Here is a 27,086-nt window from a genome sequence, read left to right as displayed (position 1 = left end):
GACAGGCATCTCCCCCCAGGCTCTGGGGATCATTATCCCAGAGACCTGTTCTGCCATCATACAGGTCCTACAGAAGGAGTATATGAAGGTAAGCATTTTATCCTTTAATATCACATTTTATTGTATTGAATGTTTGATAATATATTGTATTTATTTCCTCATTCCCTAATTACCATGATTGTAATATGCTGTGAATGTCCCCTTTGTCCTCATGCATGCTGGATTTTTATGTAATTATTATTTTAGGTCCTTCATACATATTTGCCCTTCACTAACCTCCCCAGCATGGTGTCTCCTGGCCCTATATTCACCTCATGTAGTCACTTAACAATGTATTTTTTCTGCTCCATAGTAGTGCTTTACCTCAAACACCCCCTAAAATGTTTGGAAATGTTATTTTTTATTTAAATTCAGGCAGAGTGCCAGAGGTTTTTTTTTTGTGGTGTCCCCAAATAATTTTTAGTAACCCTCCCTCCCCCAACTGCTAAGTCAGCTGATACCAATTCTCTATCTATCCTCAATCATCTATCTGCTGACTTTGCCAAACCCATACACACTATACCCACCTCTTTAGTGCTCAGATGTATGGATGAATTCCCCAAAGCATGTAGTGCAAGGGCCTGCCTGTATACTTTCAAATGGTACTGTTTAAAGTTTTTGTATCCTATTATTATCTTGATAGGTAATAGCAGAATGTCCAAATGTCCTCAAATGTGTACAGTGTGTATTTATATCTTTGTATTATGACACTTCTTACCTGTCCAGTGGCCTGCCAATAGTGTAACTAAGGAGGGTCTGTTCAAAGTAATACCCATTATTTAGGCATTCATCTCTCAATGAAGTGAAGAGGGTTACCTGTCCAAGATTTCCACACACCCCCTATAATGTTAGAAATGGCCCATGGGGGGGGGATATGATAGGTGTACCTTTATACTTTGGCCTTGTTAAATTCCCCTTAGTAAATGCTATCTGGAGGTTGCCCCATAATGTTTGTGTATAATCTGCTTGCCATGTTTCTGAGTAAAAATAGTAATGTTTATTGTTTTTTCCTCAACAGTTTCCTTCCACGCCACAGGAATGGCAGACTGTGGCCTCCCACTTTGCCGAGCGGTGGGACTTTCCTAACTGTGGAGGGGCAATTGATGGGAAACACGTCCACATCGTCCCACCACCCAACTCAGGGTCGTACTATTATAATTACAAGGGGTTTAATAGTATAGTGATGTTGGCGGTGGTGTCGGCTAATTACGACTTCTTGTATGTGGACGTGGGGAAGAATGGCCGGATGTTCGATGGTGGAGTCATTGCCCAGACGGAGTTCTACAGGCGTCTCCAGAATGGCAGCTTGGACTTGCCATCTCCAGAGGACAATGTGGAAGGACTCCCATTTGTGTTTGTTGCTGATGAAGCGTTTGCGCTGGGGGACCACCTGATGCGGCCATTCCCAATGAGGACCCTCACCCCGGAACAGAGGGTTTTTAATTACCGGCTGGCCAGAGCCCGAAGAGTGGTGGAGAACACATTTGGAATCCTGGCCAGCCGGTTCCGACTATTTCTGACACCCATCCATATGGCGGAGTATAAACTGAACCATATTATACTGGCGTGCTGTGTTCTCCATAACTTTTTAAGGAAACATTCGGCCAACTATGCTGGCTCAGTTGGGCCTGAGGCCGGAATCCTACATCAAACCACACTGACGGCGCTTGAAAGTGTTCGTCCTGGCTTGCCCTCCCTGAGTGCCCGTGATGTCCGGTTACGCTACCTGGAGTTCTTTGTGGGTAGGGGGGCTATCAATATGCCAGACAATCTGTGAAGCCTTTTTATAATAAAAAAAAAAGAAATTCTTGGAGGACATTTACTGCTTGTGTTTGTTTTAGCTGACCCTGACAGAAATGTTTTGAGTCCAGAAAATGTCATGATTGTGTAATCTTATTATACAAAGCACTGTTGGCTGTTATTTACTAAATGCAAAAACACATTTCACTACAAGTGCACTTGCAACTGCACTGAAACTGCACTTGTAGTGCCAAGAGGATTTGCCCTTAGTAAATAACCCCCATTTGCAATGAAAACAGCAATTGCATCACCCCAAAAGTGTTGTAGCGTTGAGACAATAATCCACACATTCTTGATTAACAATCTTTTTAATACCTGCACAATCACATGTGCATTTACCAAAGGTTTTGAAAAAAAACCAACATGTTTGTGGTATACCAATTTTTGTGGTGGCATTATCAAAACTCAAAATGTCCATTTTACATAAAACAGGTATGTGTAAAACCAACAAGAAAGACACAAATCTTGAACTTACAAAGTTCACATTTTGTAGAACTTGAAGGCAATATCAGACATGAGTATTTAGGAACTGTGTTTGATATTGCGTTCAGATGGGGGGAAATCACCCCTGGAAAAGCCAAATTTGGAAGATGCACACAATTTTGCCAATGTCAACATGTGCTAGCTGCCATCACGGGGAATCAAAGGATGTGTTTTGGGGGAGCAAGCCCTTCCTCTCAGCTACTTTATTATTGAGGAAGGGGTTGCACCCCCAAAACGCGTCCATTGATCTCCCGTGATGGCAGATAGCACATGTTGACACACTGTGTGCATCCTCCAAATTTGGCTTTGGGAAAAATCACAAAAACATTTAGCACATTGTAGCACACAAAAGAAGAAAGTGATTTTGAGGGGCTTTAAACTCGCCCCAACACATCAATGATGTTTTTATTTTTTGGAATAACATCATTGATGTTTTGCTTGATGATTTCCAATTGTAAATTACACCCCATGATCTCCCCGATCAGGATCTGGGCACTTTCGGATGTGAAAGGATCTGGATCCACACCCTCACGATCACCTAAAAAGAGAGGAACCCCAAAATAAATTAGGTCTAAAAAAAATGCCGCCATCCATCTCTTATCTGAGCCTGTGGTCGCAGACACTCACCTGTTGTGGTGACTAGTTCCACCACATCTTCTTCCTCCTGCTCAGCTTGTGTTGGGGGTATTTCCCCTTCTTCCAGAGGGGGGGGGGGGGGCTCTGGTCTCCTCGGATGAGGGGTGTCTTGCGAGTCTTTTTTCCCCTATGTAAATCAAAAATGGTATAATTAGCACACAGATATTTGATGGCAGAACTATAAAGATGAAACATTGCTTGGAAGTGGGGTACAATTGTCTATTTTAGCAGAGTTCCAAGATGTAGCTTTTTTAGTGTCCTTTGTCAAGCTGCAATACTTTACCTGTTTGGTACAAGCTTCACAGATGGAGACCCCCCTATGGTATACACTGGAGCACCTGTGTGGCCCCCTAATAAAAATGGTGTTCTTGTGTCCCACACTAGTGCTCCAGTGTCCAGATGTGTAAACAGCTGCTCAGTGTCCTCTCCTTACACAGAATCTAGTTTGCATTTCATTCTAGTAACAAAGCCATCTACACAACCCAATTCTTTGAAGACAAGTATAGGGCGTCAAAATGGCGGCCAAATGCATATGGCCTAAACAATGGTATTTTATAGTTGGAACGAAAAATGTTTGATCCGAACGAATAATGTGCCCATGAACATGAAAGTTGCCATTTTAAACTGTACAACAGTTCCTAAAAGCACATGGAGCAGCACGAACGTAATAAACACAAAAAGAATAGGAACACAGCACAACTACTTACTTTTCTGCAGCACTCTCCGGATCTTTCTGTACTGTTCATGTTCTCGTAATTTGAGGTCCGACCACCGCTTCCTGAGCTGATCTTTCGATCGTCGTACCCCGAAATTCCGGTGCAGACTCCTGACCACTTTCGCCATGATCTTGGCCTTTCGGACATTGGGGTTGGGGTAAGGCCCATACTTTCCATCATAGTGGGACTTCTTCAGGATGTCCACCATTTCCAACATCTCCCCAAAGGACATATTTGAGTCCTTAAATCTCCTTCTGGATCGGAACGTTTCAGGCTCCGGCCTTTCCTCCCCCTCCTCCTCGTTGCTACAATTAGAACGCACCTGCTGTCAATCCGCCATGTGCTCTTCCCCCACTGCGCCGAACGAAAAGGGGCGGGGAATAGACTAGAAAGAACGTCAGGGGCGGGCGGAGTTATACGCATGCGCAGTGTGTATAAAGCGTAACACACGTGCGTATTACGTACGATCTGTGAGCGGAGGAAGAAGCATCGCCGATTGTGATAACGAAGGTAAGATCTAAACTTGCGCCTATACTGCTTCGAAATGGAAGCCTATATTGTAACAAGATTAGGGGAGTTTGGCCTGACATTAGGGTTTGTCTTGTGTTGTGTCTTGCAGAGAAAATGGATGGGTTCAACGACCACAATTTCCTGCCCCTGTTCATTGACAAATACAGGGAGCTGCCCTGTCTGTGGCAAGTGAGACACCCCCACTATAATCACAAACAGAAGAGGCAGGCAGCGCTGGAGAAACTGCTGGAGTTGGTGAAGCCGGTGGTCCCCACAGCAACCATCCCTTATTTAAAAGCTAAAATTGGTGGCCTGAGGAGCACTTATCTGAGGGAGCGCAAGAAGGTCACAGATTCCCAGAGGTCCGGAGCTGCAGCAGATGACGTTTATGTCCCCAGGCTGTGGTACTATGAGAGACTGCGATTTCTGTCAGACCACACTGAAGTCAGGGAATCACTCTCTACTCTTCCTTCCACGCTTCCTTCCATACCAGCTGAGGCTTCTGATGTCCAACCTGGGCCTTCCAGCCAGGAAGAAGTGGAGGAGCCCAGCTGGAGTCAGGTATAGCATTGTTCTACTGATTTCTGGTCAATAAAGAAATTGTTTACTAGATGTTAGTATTGATCACTAAGTGCTGATTGAAAGTGTTTTACATATCAATAGACAGTAGTGGGCACCCAAAATTGGGACAAGAATGAAAAAAGGTGGGCTCAGAAGGATAGTCTGTTATATTTGTTAACATTCAATTTGCAACAGTCAGGAGGTGAAAATTGTGTGTGATTGATGAATAAAAAACTCAAACTATGTCCCTTTTTCATACACAGGAAGACCTCAGCCAGGAGGAGGCTGTGGAATGTGGCAGTCAGGAGGAGGTGGGGATTAGTGGCAGCCAGGAGGAGGCGGGGCTAAGTGTCAGCGAGGAGAAGCCTGGGACCAGTCGCAGCCTGACTGAGTCTCAGGTCCCTCCCCTCCGCCTGCCATATAAACGAGCCAGGAAGGCAACTCCGAGTCCCGTGCAGGATTCAGCATTCAGGCTGATCCAGGAGGCTTCTGCGTCCCTCAGAGCCTTACCAACTCCTGAAGAGGCCTTTGCCTGCATGGCTGCCACCAAATTGCAGGGCATGCAGGAGGGTCAACGCAGGCTCTGTGAGGACCTTCTGTACAAAGTCCTACGTAAGGGGGTGAGTGGGGAACTAACACCCAAGATGGATGTCATTGAGTTGGACCATCCTCCTCCTCCTCCTCCTGCTGCCACAACTCCACCACCACAGCCACAGCGTGTAAGGAAGCGTGGAAGGAAGACCAAAGAGTGATGACCCTGGGTTCAGTCTGGTCTGACAGAAGATGCAGTCTCTCGTATGACCACAGCCTGGGGACACAGATGTCATCTGCTGCTTTACGGATCTCTGGGACTTCTGGACCAGACTGCCCTCCCTTAGATAAGGACTCCTCAGGCCACCAATTTTGCTTTCAAATTATTGATGTCTGCCCTGGAGGTCCAAGGCTTCACCCACTTCTGCAGTTGCTCCAGCGTTGCCTCCCTCTTTGTTTAGTTGTGACCCCTTAATAAAATTTTTTAGGTAAATTCTACTCTCCTGTGTGTGTTTTCATCCAAAAAGGACAGTTTGTTGGTGACGATTCAGGTACATTTCTAAAGTACAATGTGAAATTAATAAGGGACAACAACACCAAACAATCTCCTACAGATTAAATAGAAGAACATATCAATGGTGTTGTGGGAACTTGACACAAAAAACACATGCAAACATTTTCGGGAGTACAAATCAAAATCGCCCAAAAAAAAAAAAAAAAAAAAATACAAACACAAAAAAAGAATCTACATTAAAGCTAAAAAATATATAAAAAATATACAAAAATATGTTGTCAGATGTGAGAAATCAAAATATATTGAGGGAATCACGATAAATAGTAACGAAATAAGTTTGTGAGAAGTGTGTGTGAATATGAGCGGCAAAACTACTTAATTCTTGTCACATTATAAAGAAGAAGAGATTGCGCTGTATTAAACCATTTTTAACATTGCAGCGTGACGAAAGTGCTGTACCCATTGCGAACGCTAAGTTTACCAGAACGAGCTGTTCCGTCTTGGAATTTCTTCTGAGCATGCGTGGCACTTTGTGCGTCGGAACAGGCCACACACGGTCGGAATTGACGCGATCGGATTTTGTTGTCGGAAAATTTTATCTCCTGCTCTCCAACTTTGTGTGTCAGAAAATCCGATGGAAAATGTCCGATGGAGCCCATACACGGTCGGAATTTCCGACAACACGCTCCGATCGGACATTTTCCATCGGAAAATCCGACCATGTGTACGGGGCAGAAGTGTGAATTAAAATACAGTGAAAATGCCACCTAGAGGTGGGAGAGCAGTCCTACAATGTCAAAGATATGTAGGTATTATTGACTGTTTCCCAGGTGACAGGGACACATGCAAGCAAGTTGTGGTGATGTACCTCCATAGAGGGAGTTGGAGTCAGGCCCCAGTTGTAGCATACCATCTTTAGGATGCAGGATGGAAGTAATTTTGCCTTGGAAGGAAAACAGGATTTTAGTAAGAAAACCCTATCTATACATAATTTGTTGGTCTTGGAGAATTGTGGTAATAGGCGCAAATTCCTTACGGTTTTGTGCTGTTGTGGCTGAGATGTCCATGAAGACAGTGAGCTGAGTTTATGGTTCAGGAAAGGGAGTCAAATCCCACCTGGTCAGGATGGGGGTGCCTGTGCCATCTTTGAATTCCTCTGAATTGGTTGAAGAAAGATATGTGTACATGTCACTTTAATGGTTATTCTAACATTCAGATAAGACCAAATTAATTCTGACAGCTTATCAGATGAGTTTGCAGATGCATTTTTTTTTATATATATAACCTACAGTAATAACCTGATCATTTATAAACTGTTTCTGTCACTACATTAGATATTTCGATAACCAGATATAAGCTATAATTTGTTTGGCACTGCCAAATCAATGTAAGCAGAAGGATAAAATGTGTGCAAAGTGCATTTCATTTAGATATAGGAAAGTCAGAAACCTCTTCATAAACATTAATAGAAAACTAAAAGATAAAAGAAAAATCAGTAACTGGTTTTCTGTAGAAAATCATTATGCAGACACCACTGGATTATAACTTTAAAAGTGTGTGCATTATGTTTATATTTAATATGTATATGAATGTTGGGGCTAATGTATGATAAACAAGGATTATTATTTACTTATTTATTCATTCATTTTTATTGCAGCAATATCTTGTGGGAAACCTGGCTCTATCAGTAATGGATACATACAGACTGGAACATTTTTATTTGGCTCTAGCGTAACCTATGCATGCAATCTCGGGTAAGAATAATAAATTACCTGTAATTTGATTTGCATTGAAACACTACTCTCCATTAAAGGAATGTGACCTTGACAATGAACAGATTGCTAGCTATACAATATGCTAGAAAAAAGTGAGGGAAACTAAACTTAATGTTCAACTGTGCTAAATTATTAAAATCTTTAAATGACATTTCATTAATTAAATGTTTCAGAAGAAAGAAGGGTGGTCCTTTTATTTTTGAATTTGAGTGGGTAGGAATAGTTACAGCAACTTGAGATGCCCGTTAATCATACCAGGAGAGTAGGCAGATCTTTTATTCGATAATCAAAGATGATATTCATAATTCAAAGTGTATGTTTTCTGCTACATGGCTATGATGTGCCCCAGTAAATGCAATCATTTAAAGAACTTTATTTCAAAAACAGTTTTATGGGAACTTCAAAACCTAAAAAATATATAATGTTTTTCTGGAGCAACTAGGTAGGAATCCAATCCACAATTAAGAAAATTAGTGTAGCGCTACCCCCAAAAGGAGTCGCTGCTTAAGATGGGTCCTCTGTTCCGGGCCTGGACCTTTTCAAAAACCTCAGCCCTTCTGACACAACAGGCTGAGTACACAAACACAAAATATCACAGGAAATCATTGACAGTAGCACGAAGTACCCAGCAATAATGCTATTTTAAAGAAACAGGCACCAATAAAATTAGTAACAAGGTATGCAGAGAGGAGAATGAATAAAATTAATGACAATGGTAATATTACACACTAGTATACAGAGTAATTAGCAGTATGAACAGGATATAAAATGACACTTGCTGTCCAGATCTGCATAAACAGTAACAACGCCACCTGAAGTGCAACAGTGAGCAGTAATAATGCTTGCACTATAAACCACTAGAGCTAAACCGCCAGATTGTAATAATGGTGGCTGTGCTAGGCCTAAGACCATCTTTTAGCACGGTTAGTATTTAAACTGTCAAAAGTGTGTATAGGAAGATGGAAGGGGGGATATGAGGACAGATTACGTAACAGGGCCAGTCCCTAAGATATTTCTTCTGATGGCTATCGTTGGGGCTGGACAGTCCTGATGAACCTGCATGCAGTTAAGTTATACTACGGAGGTGGTGTAGTCTTTGCACAGACGCAATGTAAATATGAGACAGGTACCAGGTAAAGGCAGGTCAGATGCAAGGACAGCTCAGTAGAACAGTGTACAGATCAAGTATAGATGCACTATATATTTAACAGAGGTACTTTATAAGGCTGGCATGGATGCAGTATGTGCGAAGTGCTGTTGTTGTCCTACTCTTGTCAACTTGGTCTCTGCTAGCAGTGTCAGTAATGGGCCAACAGCTCTCTCACCAGTCCCCTGGGTACAGCTACAGATGTTGACGCAGCAGACATCGGTGTGAGCAGATGGGTGGGTGAATGCTCCAGCTCTTCTGTAGCAATGATGCAGGTGCTGCTGATGTGGCCAATACTGTGCTGCAGTAGCCTCTGGATCAGGTCCCTCCTGCCCGGGCTTCCTGTGGGATAGGAGTACTCTTTATTCCAACTCCAAGCACCAAGCTTTCCCTGGCAGTTCAACAAAGGAAATCCCCTCTCCTCATTGCTCCAGTGGCTTACATTGGTTCTGTAGCTCTTGTCAGCATTCACATAATGCAGTGGTTCTTCACAGAGCCACATGTCCCAGTGTGCAAAGCAACGGCTGTGTCATCCTTCTGTCACCTATTGGCCTAAGCAGCAGCTGCCTGATGGGAGAAGGAAGAGGAAGCAGGAGCGAGCAAGAGAGAGCATGCTGACACCCACCCACACACACACACACCGCAGCTCTCAGTTACTGACCTGCTCCAACACTGTGAGCAGGGGCAGAGCGGAGACCATAGCTGATGGCACCTGGCTACATTAGGATATAACAGACTTCTTTAATATCACAAACATCTCTTTTAGTGTACAGAGAGAAATATTGTTTTAAATACCTAAGATGTTATTTTTCTTCTTGTGTATGTAAAACTATTTCAACCACTACTCAGTACATGTCTATATTATATCTTATGTCATATATTCATTATTCATATTAGTGCTTGACTTTGTAGAGACTGTATAAATATTAAACTCATCCATTACTAGAAAAAAGGCAGTGCTACATTTTTTAATGAAAACACGGAACAAATTTGTAATGTAAATGTTTGCCTAAGAGCTCTTTCACACTGCCCTGGTATGATCCCACTGTCTGGATGCACCTGCAATTAGTATATGGTGAACTGGGAACAGCACATTTTTAGAAATAGGTCTACAGCTATGTACCTGTACCAGGTGTTATTGTGGCACAGATAGATAGAAGGTTCGGCATATATGCCTTATACTGGCTTTTACTGGCTTATACCGGCTCCTTGGATCGCTAACCGACGAAAGAGTGACTGTTGCATAGATTCTACCCACTGGTGATGGATGAGTATGATATCTCTGCAAAATGATAAAAGAATTGGAACCACTAATGAGGATATATGGGAACAGCTTTGATACTTTTATGTATTGAGTTGTAGTTGAAATAGTTTAATATTCTGTAATAGCAGGGGCATAAAATAATATAAGTGCTTTTATCAATATTTGTTTTTTTTTATAACAAAATAACTAAGCAATATTGGAGAACGAAATATTAAAGTCAACCAAAAGTGTGCAAAATCTTCATGCAGCTGATGTGCACCAACCACCAAATGATTATAATGCCACTTACCAAATCGTTAGACCCTACAACTCAAGAGGTGTAAATCAGCATTTATAAGATGACAGATCCCACATGGATGGATGGCTCCAGCTCTCTTCCTCTCACCTCAGCAAGCCTCAAGGCTCACTCTCTCATGAATGGCATGCCCTAAAAGTAGTCACTGGATTGCTTCTCATATTCCGATCTCAGCAACAAAAACACGAGCAAGGAAATCCCATAGTGAAGTACCGTTTAAAAACATTTACTAATAAACCAAGTGGGTATGACAAGCATATCACTCAGCAACGCCGACTCTCTGGGCGGGCATGATAACATCACCGCTAAACTCTGCCCTACGCACATTTCGTCCAACAAGGCATCTTCTAACGGACAACAGAGTAGTGGTGAACGGACACATTAACATTATATAGACTACACACCTGATTACCACCAGAGGGTGCTTATCCAACCAAATCTAACACACACAATAAAAATCAGATCCAATCAATTAAAACAAGCTGTCACCCCACTCAAGGAGGACTAAAAATGCATCAAAAAGCTGCACAAGAAAGAGAAAAATATATATGTATAATAAAAATGAAATAAAAATCTAATTTAATAAGTATGGCCGAAAATGTAACTTCTCCGCAGAAGATACAAATATTTTATTTGAATGAATATGGCAAGATTCGTTTACATAAAACAATACCTAGGAGTCATTCAAGACGGTGGCATCTCCTGCAAGTGCCAGTGTGTGCATGATCATCATCATTGTGCCTGCAAACTTCAGTACAGTTAATAAGGGGTTACAGCGGAGTGCACAGGAAAAGGCCTGCTTAGCAGAGCTGTGGTCGCCAGCCAGTCTGGAAGCTTGGGGGTGGAGCCATGCTCCGGAGGAGACCCAGCGTGCCCTGCTAACAGTGAGAGAGAGGGGAACAAGATGGCGTAAGGTGCATGTGTGTACCCAGAGCTGACCTGGTTGGCTGACATTCTGGATCTGACACTGGTGTCAGGCTGGAACATCAAGGGGGATTCACCCTTGGGTTGATTGAAGGGATGGAGAGGCTGCGTCTGCTGTATCCTGGGTGTAGAATACTGATGGCAGTGGTCAGTGCCTAGATCTGGTGCAGGCACTGTGACAAGCCACTCACCAGGCTGACGCCAAGCGAGCAGGAGCCATTCAACTACAGCGTGGACCTGTGGTCAGGCCTCTCCATGGAACAGCCACAGAAGTTTAGGAAGGCCGATACCGGAGAAGGAGTTAGATGCTGTCCCAGAGGGTGCCCGTACACCCTGCCAGCCTCACCTGGAAGGAGCCAGTGCTAGAAGACAGCCCGCCTTCAGATGAGTCAGTGGGGAATGGTAGTGGTGGGTGCATAGACTGGGGGTCACCCAGACTGCAGAGAGACTTGTTTCCCCTTTTCCCCTCCTACTGTATTTTTATGGGATGCCCTTGATCTTTCTTTTTTTGCTCTTTTTTTTTCCATCTATGGGGACAGGCTGATTTTCTAGGGGGGGGGGGGGGGTAGCACACTCTAGTGTATACTCTAGTGTGCTAGGTTTGTTAATGTAGTTTTTATGGATGTTTGTGTCTGTGGGGATTGGTATTGGTGGGTGCAGACACTGTTCAGAAGCTTCCTTTTACAGTACTGCTGTTATACAGATCAAGTTCTAGACGTCGTGTTGACAGCCAGGATTTTCCAGCAGTAGTAGTTAGGGGTGAGTGGCAGCGGGTAAGATTGACACAACATATGCCTTGTGTACTTTGATGACATTTTTTAGAGTATGATCAGTATGTCCTAAGCTCTGGTTAACTGGTTAAGATATTACTTGTGACTGCACAATTTTTTTTTTTTTCTATTAAAGCACTAAGGATATGTATTTAACCAAAGTAACCTTATCTTTTTCTTTTACAAAAGTGCTTTACCCATTAACATCCAAAAGTCATATGTGCAGAGCTGGAGTATATGTGTACAGTATGTCTGCTCAGATACAAAAAAAAAAGATCTCTCTTATCCTGATTGTCAAAGTCGGTGTCTATACAAAATGTTCACAGCTGCTATTTATATATTGCTAAAGAGTTGTGACATGAGAGAGGGTGATTGCAACAGCCTATATGCACAGAAGCTGTTGGGTATGCCAGCAAAATAAATAGTAAGGATCACAAAAAAAGCTCCAGGCACCGAAAAAATCACCATAATTTGAACCTTTATATAATTTTTCTTTCCTTGATGTCAGACTGAGAACTGGCCTTATGCAAACAGGTGATTGGTCCATACTGCATAAACACCGACATTTTTTTAGCTCCAGCAGGCACAGGTGCAGTGTACTGACCACCGCCATCAGCCTGTCAAAATTATTGAAAGGCTCAAATATGGGTAGCTGTACACTGCTCCAAGCTGGGCTCTTGTACATGGCTATATGCATACAAGAATGTCCATACTGATGTCTTGAACACAGAAAATCCCCATTTGTGGCATACATCCCTATACACATATGGCCCTGTGAGTACCACTAGAAACAATGTACAGCCCTGCACAGCCACCGCATATTTCAGCCTACCATTGATTAAAATAGGCTACTGGCAGTGAGCTGTATGCTGCATCCATGCTCTCTGTGCATTGAAATACGTTCAAATGAAAAAACTTTTATTATTTGGTTTCTGATAAATAATTCTGAAAACCTATTGATTTGATCACCCAGAATAAGTTGTTTGTCACAGTCAGCTGATATTTTGTTTTATATAATTTAGGTACGCAATCATTGGTGACCGTTATAGAAGATGTCAAGCAGATGGAAATTGGAGCTTGCCTATTCCTGAATGTGAAGGTACAGTAAAGAAGTACAGTAAGATTTAACTTAGAAAAAAAAAGGTTTACTCAACCCTTTGGTAAGCGCTTACAAACCCCTCACTCTCTTTTTCTGTACATTTTTTTGCACAAACATATTTTTAATTTTCTTTATTCATATTTCCAGAAATTGTTGGAAAAAATAGGTCTTCAGAAGACTCATCATGTCTCTTAGCAGTTACCCTGGGGTAGCTGCTTTCAAAAATAGGGTCATTTTGTGGATTTTTTACTATGGCGGTATCGAATGCCTGTTGGAGAGAATGAAATAGCAGACAGGTTCAGTCCATGTGAAGGCTTGGGATCTGGAGGTCTCAGTGTGGGACTCGAGAACCAAATGACCAGTCTCAGGAGATTTTGAGGTTAATTTTGGTGAGCTAGATTAAGCATGGCCTGCATTGGCAAATCAATTTCTGCATACGATGTTTATAACCTGGAGGAAATGTCTGTTGGGCAAAGGTGATGGTTGTGGTTGATTGCTGCAGTTTCTCCTGCTGGCCAATGTTCTGTGAACTGGTATAAAGTACAGTTGTGTTGTCATTGTTCTGACTTACAACAAATTGTAGGGTCTGTCTTACAGGGTCACCAGAAGCTGTCAGAATAGGGTGCTGGACTTCTTCTTTTTCTTGAGTTTGTTCCAAGATTGAGATTTGCTAAAGCTTCCTGTTTTATTTTTGTTTGAAGGACTGTTTCTGCCTCAGCCTGTACAGCCTTTGTTTCTGTTTCAGCCTCTGCTTGAATACTTGGTGCTTGTGCTTGGGCCCGGACCTTTGCTTGAGCTGCTTTTGTTTGTGCTTGGTCCTTGAGCTGTGCTGGAGCAATACGTACTCAAGCCAGAGCTCATTTGGCTTTTGCCTGTGTTTCTGTGGTCTATGCTTGGGCCTGTGCCTGCATATGAGCCTGTTTTATTGCAGGTTTTGCCTTAAAGAGGAGCTCCAATCACCCCCCAAAAATGTAACATCGGCCACTACAAATACTGCTGACTCTTATTATAAGGACACTTACCTGTCCAGGGATCCACTGATGTCCTCATCTGAGCCGATTCTTCAATCGGCTTTGGGTCCAGACACCAACATCATAACTAAGGGAACCCAGTTTCCTACTGCACATGTGGAAGCTGCGGTGTGCTTTCTGAATGGACCCGCAGGTACCCGCTTCTCCCTCTCCCCCGAAAAGGGCCAAATGTAGCGGTGAAGGGAGTGAGGATGCAAACAAGTGGAACTTCCCCTTTTGGATGAAGTTTCGCTTTAAGAGCCACTTCCCTCTCAATGAAATAAGCTTCCTCATTTGCTGCTTCTACTTCAGCATAGGCTGGTATGAGTTGACTACTTAGTGATGACTGCTGTGATCGGGAACTTGGGAATAATTGCTCTGAGTGGGATCTGAACAATCTCCCTAGAATATTTTAGAGAAGTAGAGCAAGAGGATGTAGTTTCATGCAATTGTGATATCTTGTAATCTACCCATTATTTGGCTTTCTAAAATGTAATTTACCTTTCCCTATTAAGAACAGTAAAAATGTTTAACTCTTGCAGAGATATGCTTGATGTGTTGTGTTGATACAAAATAGACAAGAAGGATATTTTTCAGACAATTTCCAGTAGTTTTCTTAAAGTGGAAGTTAAGTCCACTTTTTAACTTGTACCTACAGGTAAGCCTATATTAAGGCTTACCTTTAGGTACAGTGAATATCTCCTAAACTTACACTGTTTAGGAGATATTCACACAGTATGCAGACGGTGACATCACTGGTGGATGCGCTCTGAAGCGATGGCATACCTGTGCTGTACCTCCAGAGCCTGACATCATCGCAGCCCCAGCCATTCATACGGCAGGAGTCCATGAACCCGGAAAGAAGACCGGGTGAAGATGGAAGTGCCAGGGAGCCATGGCAGTGCAGTGCATACTAGTATATTATGAATTAAACCTGCAGGGAGGCACAATTTTTTTCTGGTGGTTTACTGCCGCTTTAAGCTCTTTATAGTTTTGCATGTGTACTGCTTCGTTTCTCTACATTATTGCATATTTCATTAGCAACAGTTAAGCTTTGCACAGTCCTGTTCTACAGATCAGGGACATTTTCAGACCTTTCTGCCCTGTTTTAGAATTCTTATTAAAACTGACCTTTTCCCTCTTTCACTAAAAATCACATCGGAATGCAGGTCTGTGCACGGATTGCAGATACTCCAGGCTGGCCCATCCTCTCATTTCTAGACCCCTTCTCTGGATGAATCTGTATGACCAGCTTGCATCTGTAGGTGGGTGGAGCCTGTCTTGGGTGGATCAGGTTTATCCCGCCCACCCACTTCTTGCTGGCAGTGTCTGTGCACTTGCAAAGTTGGTTGCCCCGTGCCATACTGATATTAACTGCCTCCCCTGATGGCTGCTTTGATGTCCCATTTCTGCCCATTGGATGGTTCCATTGGGGCTATGCACATGTACGAGGGAAGTGGAAAAAATACTGTGCAAATATCAATAAATAGTAACAGCTGCTACACAAAATGTGACCAAAATTTTAAACAAAAGCTTTAAAGTAATGTAGCGCTAACATGATGTATGCTCTGTGGTAAGTGCAAAGGGAAAAAGAAAAACAAATGCGGGGAATAAACCCAAATTGAGACAATTGATCCCAAAGTGAAAAGTCCAAAATAAGTGAATAAATGAACAAAGTCCAAAGGAAGAGCGTGATAATGAAGGGTCAATCTTCTATCGTGCAAACGACCTTATGGGACTTCAACAGTGGTGGATCCAAGAGATGAAAAAGATAAGGTACTCTTACCGCATAGGGTGGACCTAGATGTCAGCGACACTAGGTCAGTAAGGCTTAGATGATCGAATCAGTGGCTCCCTCTGATGGAAATGGAAGTCTGGGTCTCCACGGATGTCACCAAACAGCCTCATGGAGCTCTGCAGGACTGGAAGCACAATGTATCCAAGGAAACACACCACAGCAACTCTCCTTCTCCTCATGTGTTCAGTGTCTTATGACCACGTGTCTTATTAAACTCACTTCCACAGAAAAGTTTTATCCCTATTGTGGGGTCACCAGTACGGTATTTGTAAATTGAAATCCTCTCTCAAGCGTCTCTTCTCCAGAGAGAATAAGTTCACTACTCATAACCTTTCTTCATAACTAATATCCTCCAGTCCCTTTATTCATTTTGTTGCCCTTCTCTGTACTCACTCCATTTCCAACACATCCTTCTTGGGGACTGGTGCCCAGAACTGGACAGCATACTCCAGGTGCGGCCGGACCAGAGTCTTGTAGAGTGGGAGAATTACTGCTTTATCTCTTGAGTTAACCCCCTTTTTAATGCATGCCAATATTCTGTTTGCTATGTTAGCAGCAGTTTGAGTTGAGAGGTATCTTGATATAGCACGGTCTTACCCCGAAGGGTCCCGACGCGCTTGGGTGAGTCCCTGGAGAAACCCAGGGATTAGGAGGAGACAGCAACAGGAAGGCAGCATGAAAAATGGAACCAGAAAGGCTCCGCAGGAAAGGCTTGTGTGAAGAGCCAAGTCTTCAGCGAAAGACCAGGATGGTAGGGGCCTCCTGGAGCTCCGCAGGGAGGCTATTCCACAGCATGGCACTCTGGTGGGAGAAAGCTTGACCACCACGCCGGGTCTTCTTAGGCACAGAGATGTGGAGGTCTCTTCTGCTGGATCTAAGTGATCTGTCCAGACCTCGTTTGTGGAAACGTAAACGGAGGTAACTCGCACGCCGCAGCCGAGTTTCACACAGACCAGCAGAGTCCATTGCAGACCGCAAGACACGCTTGCCCCTGCTCAGCATAAGCCGGCTCGGCAGACAACACACTCTGGATCTCTTCATTCCATCCAGGATCTTCTCAGTGTACTGGGACCACACTCAGGATGCATTCCCGGACAACAGAGTGCCCCTCCATACTGAGATAAACCCATGCTTGTTTCTCACAACTATCCTGTGAGCAGTGTTATTTTCGTCAACTAAAACGACTAAAACATTTTAGTCGACTAAATGAATACTATTTTAGTCGACTAAAATACGGCTAAAACAATTGAGATGACTAAAATACGACTAAAACTAAAATGCCATTTTGGTCAAAAGACTAAGACTAGAGAATCAAATAACTAAAAAATGCCTCGAGCGGGATGCAGACGTGAGACGTCTGACGGGGGGAGGGGCATAATGAGGGTGGAGGCGTGCAGGACGGAGTGGGCCGGCATGTACGAGGCGAGCAGCGAGGTGAGAGTTTGCTGCCGCCTCGCGCCTTGAGAGACCCGGAGAACACCGAGAGCTGCCCTGCCATCCCGTTATCTGAGGGAGAGCCGGACCCTCCTGCAGAGCACATAGCAGGGGGAGCGACAGCCGCATGCCTCCTCGAAGCAGGAGGAGTGACAAGGGAACCGGACAATATACACCACGCATCAGCGCTCCCTAACTTGAGTTCATCCAGCATGAAATAAAAGGCACAGACAGCGCAGTTGAGCGAACAGAAGAAACCCCCCTTTCTCCATCCCCTCCCTGGAGATTGCAGGTAACACATCTGATGGGATCATCCCAGCAAGAACTGGTGAGTGTTTAACACAGAAAAAGACCTCCCCTCCAGGTATGACTATATAATTTTATGAACTGCTAAAGTGTCAAATGATAAGGATGGGAGAGGTTGAAGGATAATTAAAGGAGTAAGCAGGAAAGGGGAAGCCCACAGATCCATTGAGCCTAGAACTCAGTGTGTGGATTCAAAAAGTAACAACGGGAAGGAGGAGGGGAACCCGCAGAAAGGGGTATCGATAGCAGGAAGGTTAAGAGCTGCTGTATAGCGTCCAACCCCTGGACAGATGTAAATTAAATATATCTGAGTAGTTCCAGCAACAATTTGCATACGGAATAGTTAGGTTGAAAGACCGAGTGTCAGGGGATACGAGACTGCTATTAGGGGGGAACTTATTTGTGGGCAGGTTTGGGAGGGGTGGGTTAGGGGGGGCGAGGGGGGATGTATCTGTGGAGTGGGAGTATACAGAGGCTGTCAGAGAAAGTGGGATGAAATACAGATATGCTTGAGTTCAACTTACTGTCCTATGTTAAGGGTCTGAATTCCCCAGGAAAAAGACATAAGATCCTTAGGGAGCTACAGCACTACAGAGCGGACGTAGTATTCCTACAGGAAACACATTTGATGCAGGGAACAAATATTAAACTATATTCTCCACGATTGTCCACCTGGTTTTACAGCGACACACCAATAAGTAGATCTAAGGGTGTGGCAATAGGGTTTTCTGACTCCGTGAAATTCTCCGAATTGGGGAGATTGGGTATGCTGGATAAGAAGCTTACATTTGTAAATGTTTACTGCCCCAATAAGAACCCGACTATATTTTTAAAGGGAATACTTTCCAAACTGGCGGAATTTAGGGAGGGAGAGGTGGTGATGGCGGGAGATTTCAACTTCTGTCTGGACCCCGAACACGACAGTACGTCCCGGGCACAGAAGACAAGAAAGGCTCAATTAAATATGATTAAAAAAACGGTTAAAGGAAAACCATTTAATAGATGTGTGGAGGATGCAGCATTTAAAAACTAATGATTATACCTTTTTCTCCCCTGTGCACGGGACGTACTCGAGGTTAGATTACATAATGTTGGATCACAGTTTGGTGAATTATGTCGAGGAGTCTAGAATAGAGGTAATTTCCCTATCAGATCATGTGCCAGTTACCTTAAGGATGAGGCTTTTAAAAATACAAAATCAGGCATATTCTTGGAGATTAAATGAAAATTTATTTTTAGATCCCAAAGTGTTAGAAAAAATTAAGGATGAAATAGAATTCTTTTTTCAGAACCAACGATACAGGAGGAATTTCACCGGCGGTGTTGTGGGAGGCGCACAAAGCGTACATAAGAGGGGTGCTGATATCCATAGGGGCCAGGTTGAAAAGAAAAAGAAGAGAGGAAAGGGAAAAACTCATTGAGGAAATTCAGAAATTAGAACAGGGCCATAAAAAAATCAAAAGGCCTATGTCAGGACAGCTTTCGACAGTTAGTTGCAAAAAGGGAAGAGTTGAGAGATAGTATGGAACAAGACACAAAAAGAGGTCTCAATAAATTATTAAAGGATAGATACGTCTGGGGTAATAAAATGAGTAAACATCTGGCAAGGCTATTGAGGAAGAAAAGAGAGAGGAATTATATTATGAAAATACAAAATAAAAAAGGAGAAATAGTAGGCTCAAGTAAGGGAATAGCGGAAGAATTCAGAAAATATTATAAAGATCTATACTCCATCAAACAAAAGGGAATAGGAGAAACTATAAAGGAGGAGAGGATGGAAGAATTTTTAAAAGAAGCAGAAGTGGTAAAGATATCTGAAGAGGAAAGAGATCTCCTCGATAGACCAATAGAAGAGGCGGAAATCCTTGCGGCCCTGAAGAGTAGTCCCAAGGGGAAAAGCCCTGGCCCTGACGGATTCACCTCATTATACCTGGTAAAATTCAAACAAATTTTAATACCCAGACTAAGTCAGTATTGGAATAAATTGGATACAGACTGTAAAATGGGAGGGGATGCGCTATTGGCGGCCATAACTTTAATCCACAAAGAAGACAAAAATAGGGAGCTGTGTTCGAGCTATAGACCCATTTCATTGTTAAATGCCGATGTAAAGTTATTTGCCAAAGTCCTGGCAGGGAGATAAGAGATAAAATGACCACCCTGGTTCATCCAGATCAGGTGGGGTTTGTGCCGGGAAGACAGGGCAGAGACAATGGAGTGAGGTCTCTGCTCCTGGTAGAGTCCACCAAACGAGGCGGGCCCCCAGTTCTATTCCTGTCATTGGAAGCAGAAAAAGTGTTTGACAGGGTAGACTGGGGGTGGATGCTTAAAACCTTAGAAGCAATGTGGATGGGCCAGAGATTTGTCTCTTGGGTGAAAATACTATACACTAGTCCAACGGCTTTTGTGAAAGTCAATGGGGTGACCTCAGAGTCCTTCCGGATGTATAATGGTACTAGGCAGGGGTGTCCACTGTCTCCCCTTCTTTTCGTCCTAACATTAGAACCATTACTATCGGCCATCCGCAGAGATCCTGACTGCAGCGGGGTGAAGATAGGTTCAGAGGAACACAAATTAGCGGCTTTTGCCGATGATGTGTTGTTTTTTATTACAAATCCTAGGATTTCGATCCCGAACATTCTGAAGAACCTGAAAAGATTTGAAGAGATCTCAAATTTTAAAATTAATCTCGGGAAATCGGAGGTGCTTAATATAAATGTGAGAAAAGAGGAGGAGGAGAGCCTTGCAGGGTCTTTCCCCTTCCCTTGGAGGAAGACGATTAGTTACTTGGGGGTCAAGTTATCGAACAACTTGAAGGAATTGTATTTTAATAACTATATCCCCCTGTTAGACGAAATTAGACGAGAGGTCAGAGGTCTGGCCTATCGCCCCCTTTCATGGCTAGGACGCATTAATGCGGTGAAAATGGCTATATTGCCCAAAATCCTATATAAGTTCCAGATGCTTCCTATCCCCCTCCCCCAGGTGTATTTTAGGGCTTTAAAGGGTTTAATGTTGAGGTTTGTCTGGGGTGGCAAAAAGCCCCGAATTGCCAGTTCGGTCCTGAGTAGGAGGAAAGAGAAGAGAGGACTGTCGCTGCCTGATTTTTATAAATACTACAAAGCGGTGGTATTGACACGAGTTATAGAATGGTCAAAGGGGGGTCCAGAAAGGAGGTGGGTAAATATAGAACACAGTATGAGTAGTAAGGATTTAAGTCACATAATGTGGAACCCACCCAAATATAGAGCACTAGACACAGAGATGCCGTCACTAACACATAATGCTTTGAAGGTATGAGATCAGGTTCACATGCAAAACATGTGGACGTATAACTCACCTTTGATATCTCTTAAAGAAAATGTTTTTTTTGCACCAGGGATGAGGGAGGTGGGAGGGAACTGGATTAAAGGGGATAGCTTACAAATAAGAGATGTAATTAGAGAGGGGAAAATATGCACTTAAAAGAGAAGCCTGAGAATTTCTCCATCGATCCATGGAGGTACCTTCAGCTGTCTTTATTTATTGGGAAACTGCCGAAACCCCTTAGGGGGGTGGAGGAATATAGGCCCCTGGAGCAGCTCTGTGAGGGGGAGCATCAGAGGGGCCTGGTTTCACAAATTTACAAAATCTTAAGTGAGAGAGAGGAGCTGGAGGTGCCTCTGTATATCAAGGCATGGGAAAGGGAATTAGGGTCACGGTGTAGAAATCCCACATTAATGAAAATTTTTAAGATGTTACACAAATCAGCAGTAGACAGTAAGAGGACTGAGATAAAGTACAAATGTTTGGCAAGGTGGTATGCCACTCCAGACAAATTGTATAAGTTCGATACGGCGAATTCAGAGGAATGCTGTAGGAAGTGTGGGGCAGTGGGGACGATGGCGCACATTTGGTGGGAGTGTGCCGCCATCAAAACCTTCTGGAAAAAAATAATGGAATTGAATAAAACTATCACGGGTAAAACTGTGGTAGAAGACCCATGGGTATGTCTGTTCCATGGTACAGAGGAGCCCATCAGGCAATACCAAAATTCGGCTGTTCCCATACTGTTGGACTTGGCCAAGAGACAGATCGCGAAGAACTGGCTAGAACCAGATTGTCCAAATATTCGAGATTGGCTCTTCTGTATAAACGAGATATATAACATGGAGGAAGTCGACGGAGGGGGACTGTGTCTGGATGAGGGAGAAAACCGGAATGACAAATGGGCAGCATGGCGGATTTATAAAAGTTCTTGGAGTTACCTGGAAGAGGTGATAAGGGGGGACTGACTCAGAGGGGATCGCTGACAGCCCAGGTAGAGTAGGTGTATTCCTATCTGCAGGGGGGAGGGGGGGGCTGGATTGGGGTTTTGTATTGGAATGTTGATATTAAAAGTGAGATTGTAGTCACTCGGTTTGAAGAGAGCTACACTTTGTTGTAATTTTGTACTGAAAAATTTATATAAATAAATATTTAAAAAAAAAGACTAAAACTAAATTGAAATTTGACTTCAATATTAACACTGGTCTGTAGTGCATGTTCATCCCTCAATACCATAAATAATAACATATTAGATTTTTCACTTCAGCAGTATATGAGTTTGGAAATTGTAGAGAAATGTTAACTAATGCATTACAATTTAATTACACCCATTAGATTTTAGACAACTAAAATTAGTTTTAGTCGACTAAAATGTACTGGAGATTTTAATCGACTAAAACGTAGGACATTTTAGTTGACTAAAATGTACTGGAGATTTAGTCGACTAAATATGACTAAAACACTTGCAGAAGACTAAAATGGGACTAAAACTAAAATGCTATTTTAGTCCTAAGTCTAAGACTAAAATTAAATCGAAATTTGCTGCCAAAATAACACTGCTTGTGAGTAGCCACTGGGCTGATTATATTATCATTAAACTATACTTTTAAAACTTATTAGACTTAGAGGCGCCTTTTTTTTTGTTCTTTCATCTGCCCCAACACTGAACTCCCCTGCTCATTTTTCGCACCACTGTAACCCCCTGCTCATCTGCCCCATCACTGTACCCCTCTGCTTTTCTGTCCCACCGCTGAACCCCCTTCTCATCCCTCCTACTACTGTACCTCCTGCACATCTGCCCCACCACTGTAACCCCCCTGCTCAAATGCCCCATCAATGTACCTCCCTGCACATCTGCTCCACCACCGTATCCCCATACTCTTCTGTCTCACTACTGAATCACCTTCTCATCTGTCCTAACACTAAACCCATCTGCTCATCTGCCCACCAGTGTAACCTGCTTTCTCATCTGCCCCACCAATGTACCTCCTGCACATCAGTCTCACCTCTGTACCCCCTGCTCTCCTGCCCCACCACTGTAACCCCCTGCTCATCTGTCTCACCAATACACCTCCCTTCACATCTGCCCCATCCCCCTGCTTTTCTGTCCCACCACTGAACCTCCTACTCATCTGCCCCAACAATGAACCCCCTTGCTCTTCTGTCCCACTGCTGAACCCCCTTCACATCTCTTTCACCACTGTAACTCCCGGCACATCTGCCCCAACGCTGTACCCTCCTGCTCTTCTGTCCCACCTCTGAACCATTCCTGCTCTTTTTCCCCACCGCTGTACCCTCTTATCTATATGTGTGATATGCAGAGTGGTGAAAGGAAGCAGAGTTGAGACACCTCTACCTGTCCTGGTACACTCATCCTGCTGATCCACCTCTCGCTTCCAGCCCACGTGCTTGCATGTAATGTATGTGATGTCCCATAAAAGCATCTGGAATGGATGCGCAATGATGAGCTCAGGTAAGGGTTTTTTTCTGAAAGCAGTGAGCCTGTCTGCAGGATCATTAGTTGGGTCCCCGCAGCTGAGAAAAAGTGCGGCGCTCCGCGCTGCAGCAAAAGTTGGGTGCGATTTTCATTGTGTTGAATACTGGCTGTGGCTTAAAGGGACACAGAGTGCAGGGGTTCAGTAGTAAGTGACGCAAAAATTCAGGAATAATTTCAATAAAGTTCCCAGAAGCTCAACAGTAATTCCACAAATTGTCACCTGATTTTTGTTTGCTCAATCACAGTGAAATCTCTTCTTTCTGAGATTAGTAGTGGAAACCTAGCGAGTCATCTTCCTCCAGGTGGGTGGGGCTAGCAAGACTGTGATGGGCACTTGGCAATAGGGCGGAGCCAAGAGCACTGGCGGGGGACCCCAGAAGAGGAGGATCAGGGTTGTTCTGTGCTAAACCACTGCACAGAGCAGGTAAGTATAACATGTTTGTTATTTTTTTTTTTTTAAATAGTTTTACAATCACTTTAAACCAAGCACAGGCCTAGGTAGAGCTCCAAATCTTAAACTGTTAGTGAACTGAAACAAAAAACTTTTCCCCTGCAAGGCAATGTCATAATTTGCTAGTATGCATCACATACTAGCACATTATGTGAAACTTGCCTTAAAACTAAGTCCTCCACCCCTGACAGGGCTTCCTTCTTCACCCGGTCTTCCTTCCCAGTTTGCAGCAGGCTCTGGTCCTTTGAATGGCTGGCTGAGCCATGATGACGTCACTGTTTATGGCACAGAGCTCTGAAGGAACGGCACGGGTATACTGATCCATCCAAAGCACATGAGCCAGTAATGTTGCTGGTGGCTACACAAGTAAAAATTTCCTAAATGATGCACATGCAGATATCTACAGTACCTACAGGAAAGCCGCCTTATAGTAAAATAAGTAAAACATAAACAAATGGCCTTTACTACCACTTTAAAACTATACTGTGGGCCACAAGGTTGAATACAAATAAAAAAACTGTATCCATGCTCTGTGATTTTATAGACATGAACTCTACTGTTTTTAGGTTTCAATGAGCCATGCTTATATGAATCTGTTGTCTTTCACTTTAAAATTATGAGGGAACCTTTTTTTCTCTTAATGTGTATATAATGTGTATATTCTGTCATTTTATTTTACTTATAGCTGTATTATGTGCTGCACCAGAATTGCCAGCTAATGGAGAATATCATCCACAAAAAGATGAGTACACATATTTGGATTCTGTAACATTTTCATGCCAGAAGCCTTTAGAAGTTGCGGGCAATCCTTCTATATCCTGTACAGGAACAGGGGAGTGGAGTTCCAATTCTCCTACATGCAAAGGTTAGAAATATGCCTTTTGTGCTTGTATCAATGTATTTTAGATTAGGAACTAGAATTTTATTTGTTAGTTTAAGCAAGAAGAAACTTAAGGTGACTGTAACCATATTGGTTCACGATTTATTGCGCTATAATCATGGCAAACCTGCACCGCGTTTTAGGTGCATTGAAAATTAATAGCACCTGCACTGCAATTGCAAAATACAGATTCAGTTTGAGATTGCAGACAGAATCGCAGCATTGGGGCATTATGTATGTGACTATGCTTCATGTTAAACCCTAAATATGGGTACAGCAGGAAACATGATCAAAAATCTGGTCTTGGCCTTTACAGTTTTGCATACATAATGATTAGTGATACTTATACATTTTTTGTTTTTTTTCTGATGTTTGGAAAATATTGTAATGTAGTGCAGCAGAATTTCACCATTTATATGCCACCTCCAGTTATTAATCTTTATTTTTTTTCTCCTAACCTTTAGCTGTAAATTGCCCTAATCCAGATGTTACAAATTCAAGAAGACTGTCAGGGTTCACTGGCCCATATACATTGAATTCTGTTATATCGTTTGCGTGTGATAAAGGCTTCATTCTGAGGGGGTCCGGTTCAATCTCATGCAACATTGATAGTCAGTGGGTACCCGCAATTCCACAGTGTGAAAGAGAAAGTACCGCTAAACGTAAGTATAAAGCATTAAAGAAGCATACTTTTTATTTATTTTTTTTTTTTTTTAAGAAGCGACACCTAAAAACTGTCTAAGTCTAAGACTAAAATTAAATCGAAATTTGCTGCCAAAATAACACTGCTTGTGAGTAGCCACTGGGCTGATTATATTATCATTAAACTATACTTTTAAAACTTATTAGACTTAGAGGCGCCTTTTTTTTTGTTCTTTCATCTGCCCCAACACTGAACTCCCCTGCTCATTTTTCGCACCACTGTAACCCCCTGCTCATCTGCCCCATCACTGTACCCCTCTGCTTTTCTGTCCCACCGCTGAACCCCCTTCTCATCCCTCCTACTACTGTACCTCCTGCACATCTGCCCCACCACTGTACCCCCTTACTCTTCTGTCCCACCACTGTAACCCCCCTGCTCAAATGCCCCATCAATGTACCTCCCTGCACATCTGCTCCACCACCGTATCCCCATACTCTTCTGTCTCACTACTGAATCACCTTCTCATCTGTCCTAACACTAAACCCATCTGCTCATCTGCCCACCAGTGTAACCCGCTTTCTCATCTGCCCCACCAATGTACCTCCTGCACATCAGTCTCACCTCTGTACCCCCTGCTCTCCTGCCCCACCACTGTAACCCCCTGCTCATCTGTCTCACCAATACACCTCCCTTCACATCTGCCCCATCCCCCTGCTTTTCTGTCCCACCACTGAACCTCCTACTCATCTGCCCCAACAATGAACCCCCTTGCTCTTCTGTCCCACTGCTGAACCCCCTTCACATCTCTTTCACCACTGTAACTCCCGGCACATCTGCCCCAACGCTGTACCCTCCTGCTCTTCTGTCCCACCTCTGAACCATTCCTGCTCTTTTTCCCCACCGCTGTACCCTCTTATCTATATGTGTGATATGCAGAGTGGTGAAAGGAAGCAGAGTTGAGACACCTCTACCTGTCCTGGTACACTCATCCTGCTGATCCACCTCTCGCTTCCAGCCCACGTGCTTGCATGTAATGTATGTGATGTCCCATAAAAGCATCTGGAATGGATGCGCAATGATGAGCTCAGGTAAGGGTTTTTTTCTGAAAGCAGTGAGCCTGTCTGCAGGATCATTAGTTGGGTCCCCGCAGCTGAGAAAAAGTGCGGCGCTCCGCGCTGCAGCAAAAGTTGGGTGCGATTTTCATTGTGTTGAATACTGGCTGTGGCTTAAAGGGACACAGAGTGCAGGGGTTCAGTAGTAAGTGACGCAAAAATTCAGGAATAATTTCAATAAAGTTCCCAGAAGCTCAACAGTAATTCCACAAATTGTCACCTGATTTTTGTTTGCTCAATCACAGTGAAATCTCTTCTTTCTGAGATTAGTAGTGGAAACCTAGCGAGTCATCTTCCTCCAGGTGGGTGGGGCTAGCAGGACTGTGATGGGCACTTGGCAATAGGGCGGAGCCAAGAGCACTGGCGGGGGACCCCAGAAGAGGAGGATCAGGGTTGTTCTGTGCTAAACCACTGCACAGAGCAGGTAAGTATAACATGTTTGTTATTTTTTTTTTTTTAAATAGTTTTACAATCACTTTAAACCAAGCACAGGCCTAGGTAGAGCTCCAAATCTTAAACTGTTAGTGAACTGAAACAAAAAACTTTTCCCCTGCAAGGCAATGTCATAATTTGCTAGTATGCATC

The 27,086-nt window shown here is 43.4% G+C and overlaps 1 protein-coding gene across 1 annotated transcript in view; it reads left to right on the top strand.

The window, feature by feature from the left end:
* Nucleotides 1-27,086, top strand: part of LOC141128475 (C4b-binding protein alpha chain-like) — a gene marked incomplete in the record, with an annotated part of 860,616 nt that overhangs the window by 152,102 nt on the left and 681,428 nt on the right. The window contains 4 exon segments of the mRNA XM_073615781.1: nucleotides 7,448-7,544; nucleotides 12,988-13,064; nucleotides 24,552-24,731; nucleotides 25,211-25,408. Of these exon segments, the coding sequence (XP_073471882.1) occupies nucleotides 7,448-7,544; nucleotides 12,988-13,064; nucleotides 24,552-24,731; nucleotides 25,211-25,408 (552 nt within the window).

The sequence above is a fragment of the Aquarana catesbeiana genome, linkage group LG02, assembly GCF_042186555.1.
Source record: "Aquarana catesbeiana isolate 2022-GZ linkage group LG02, ASM4218655v1, whole genome shotgun sequence".
Lineage (NCBI taxonomy): Eukaryota > Metazoa > Chordata > Amphibia > Anura > Ranidae > Aquarana > Aquarana catesbeiana.
This window is presented reverse-complemented; position numbering and strand designations above follow the sequence as displayed.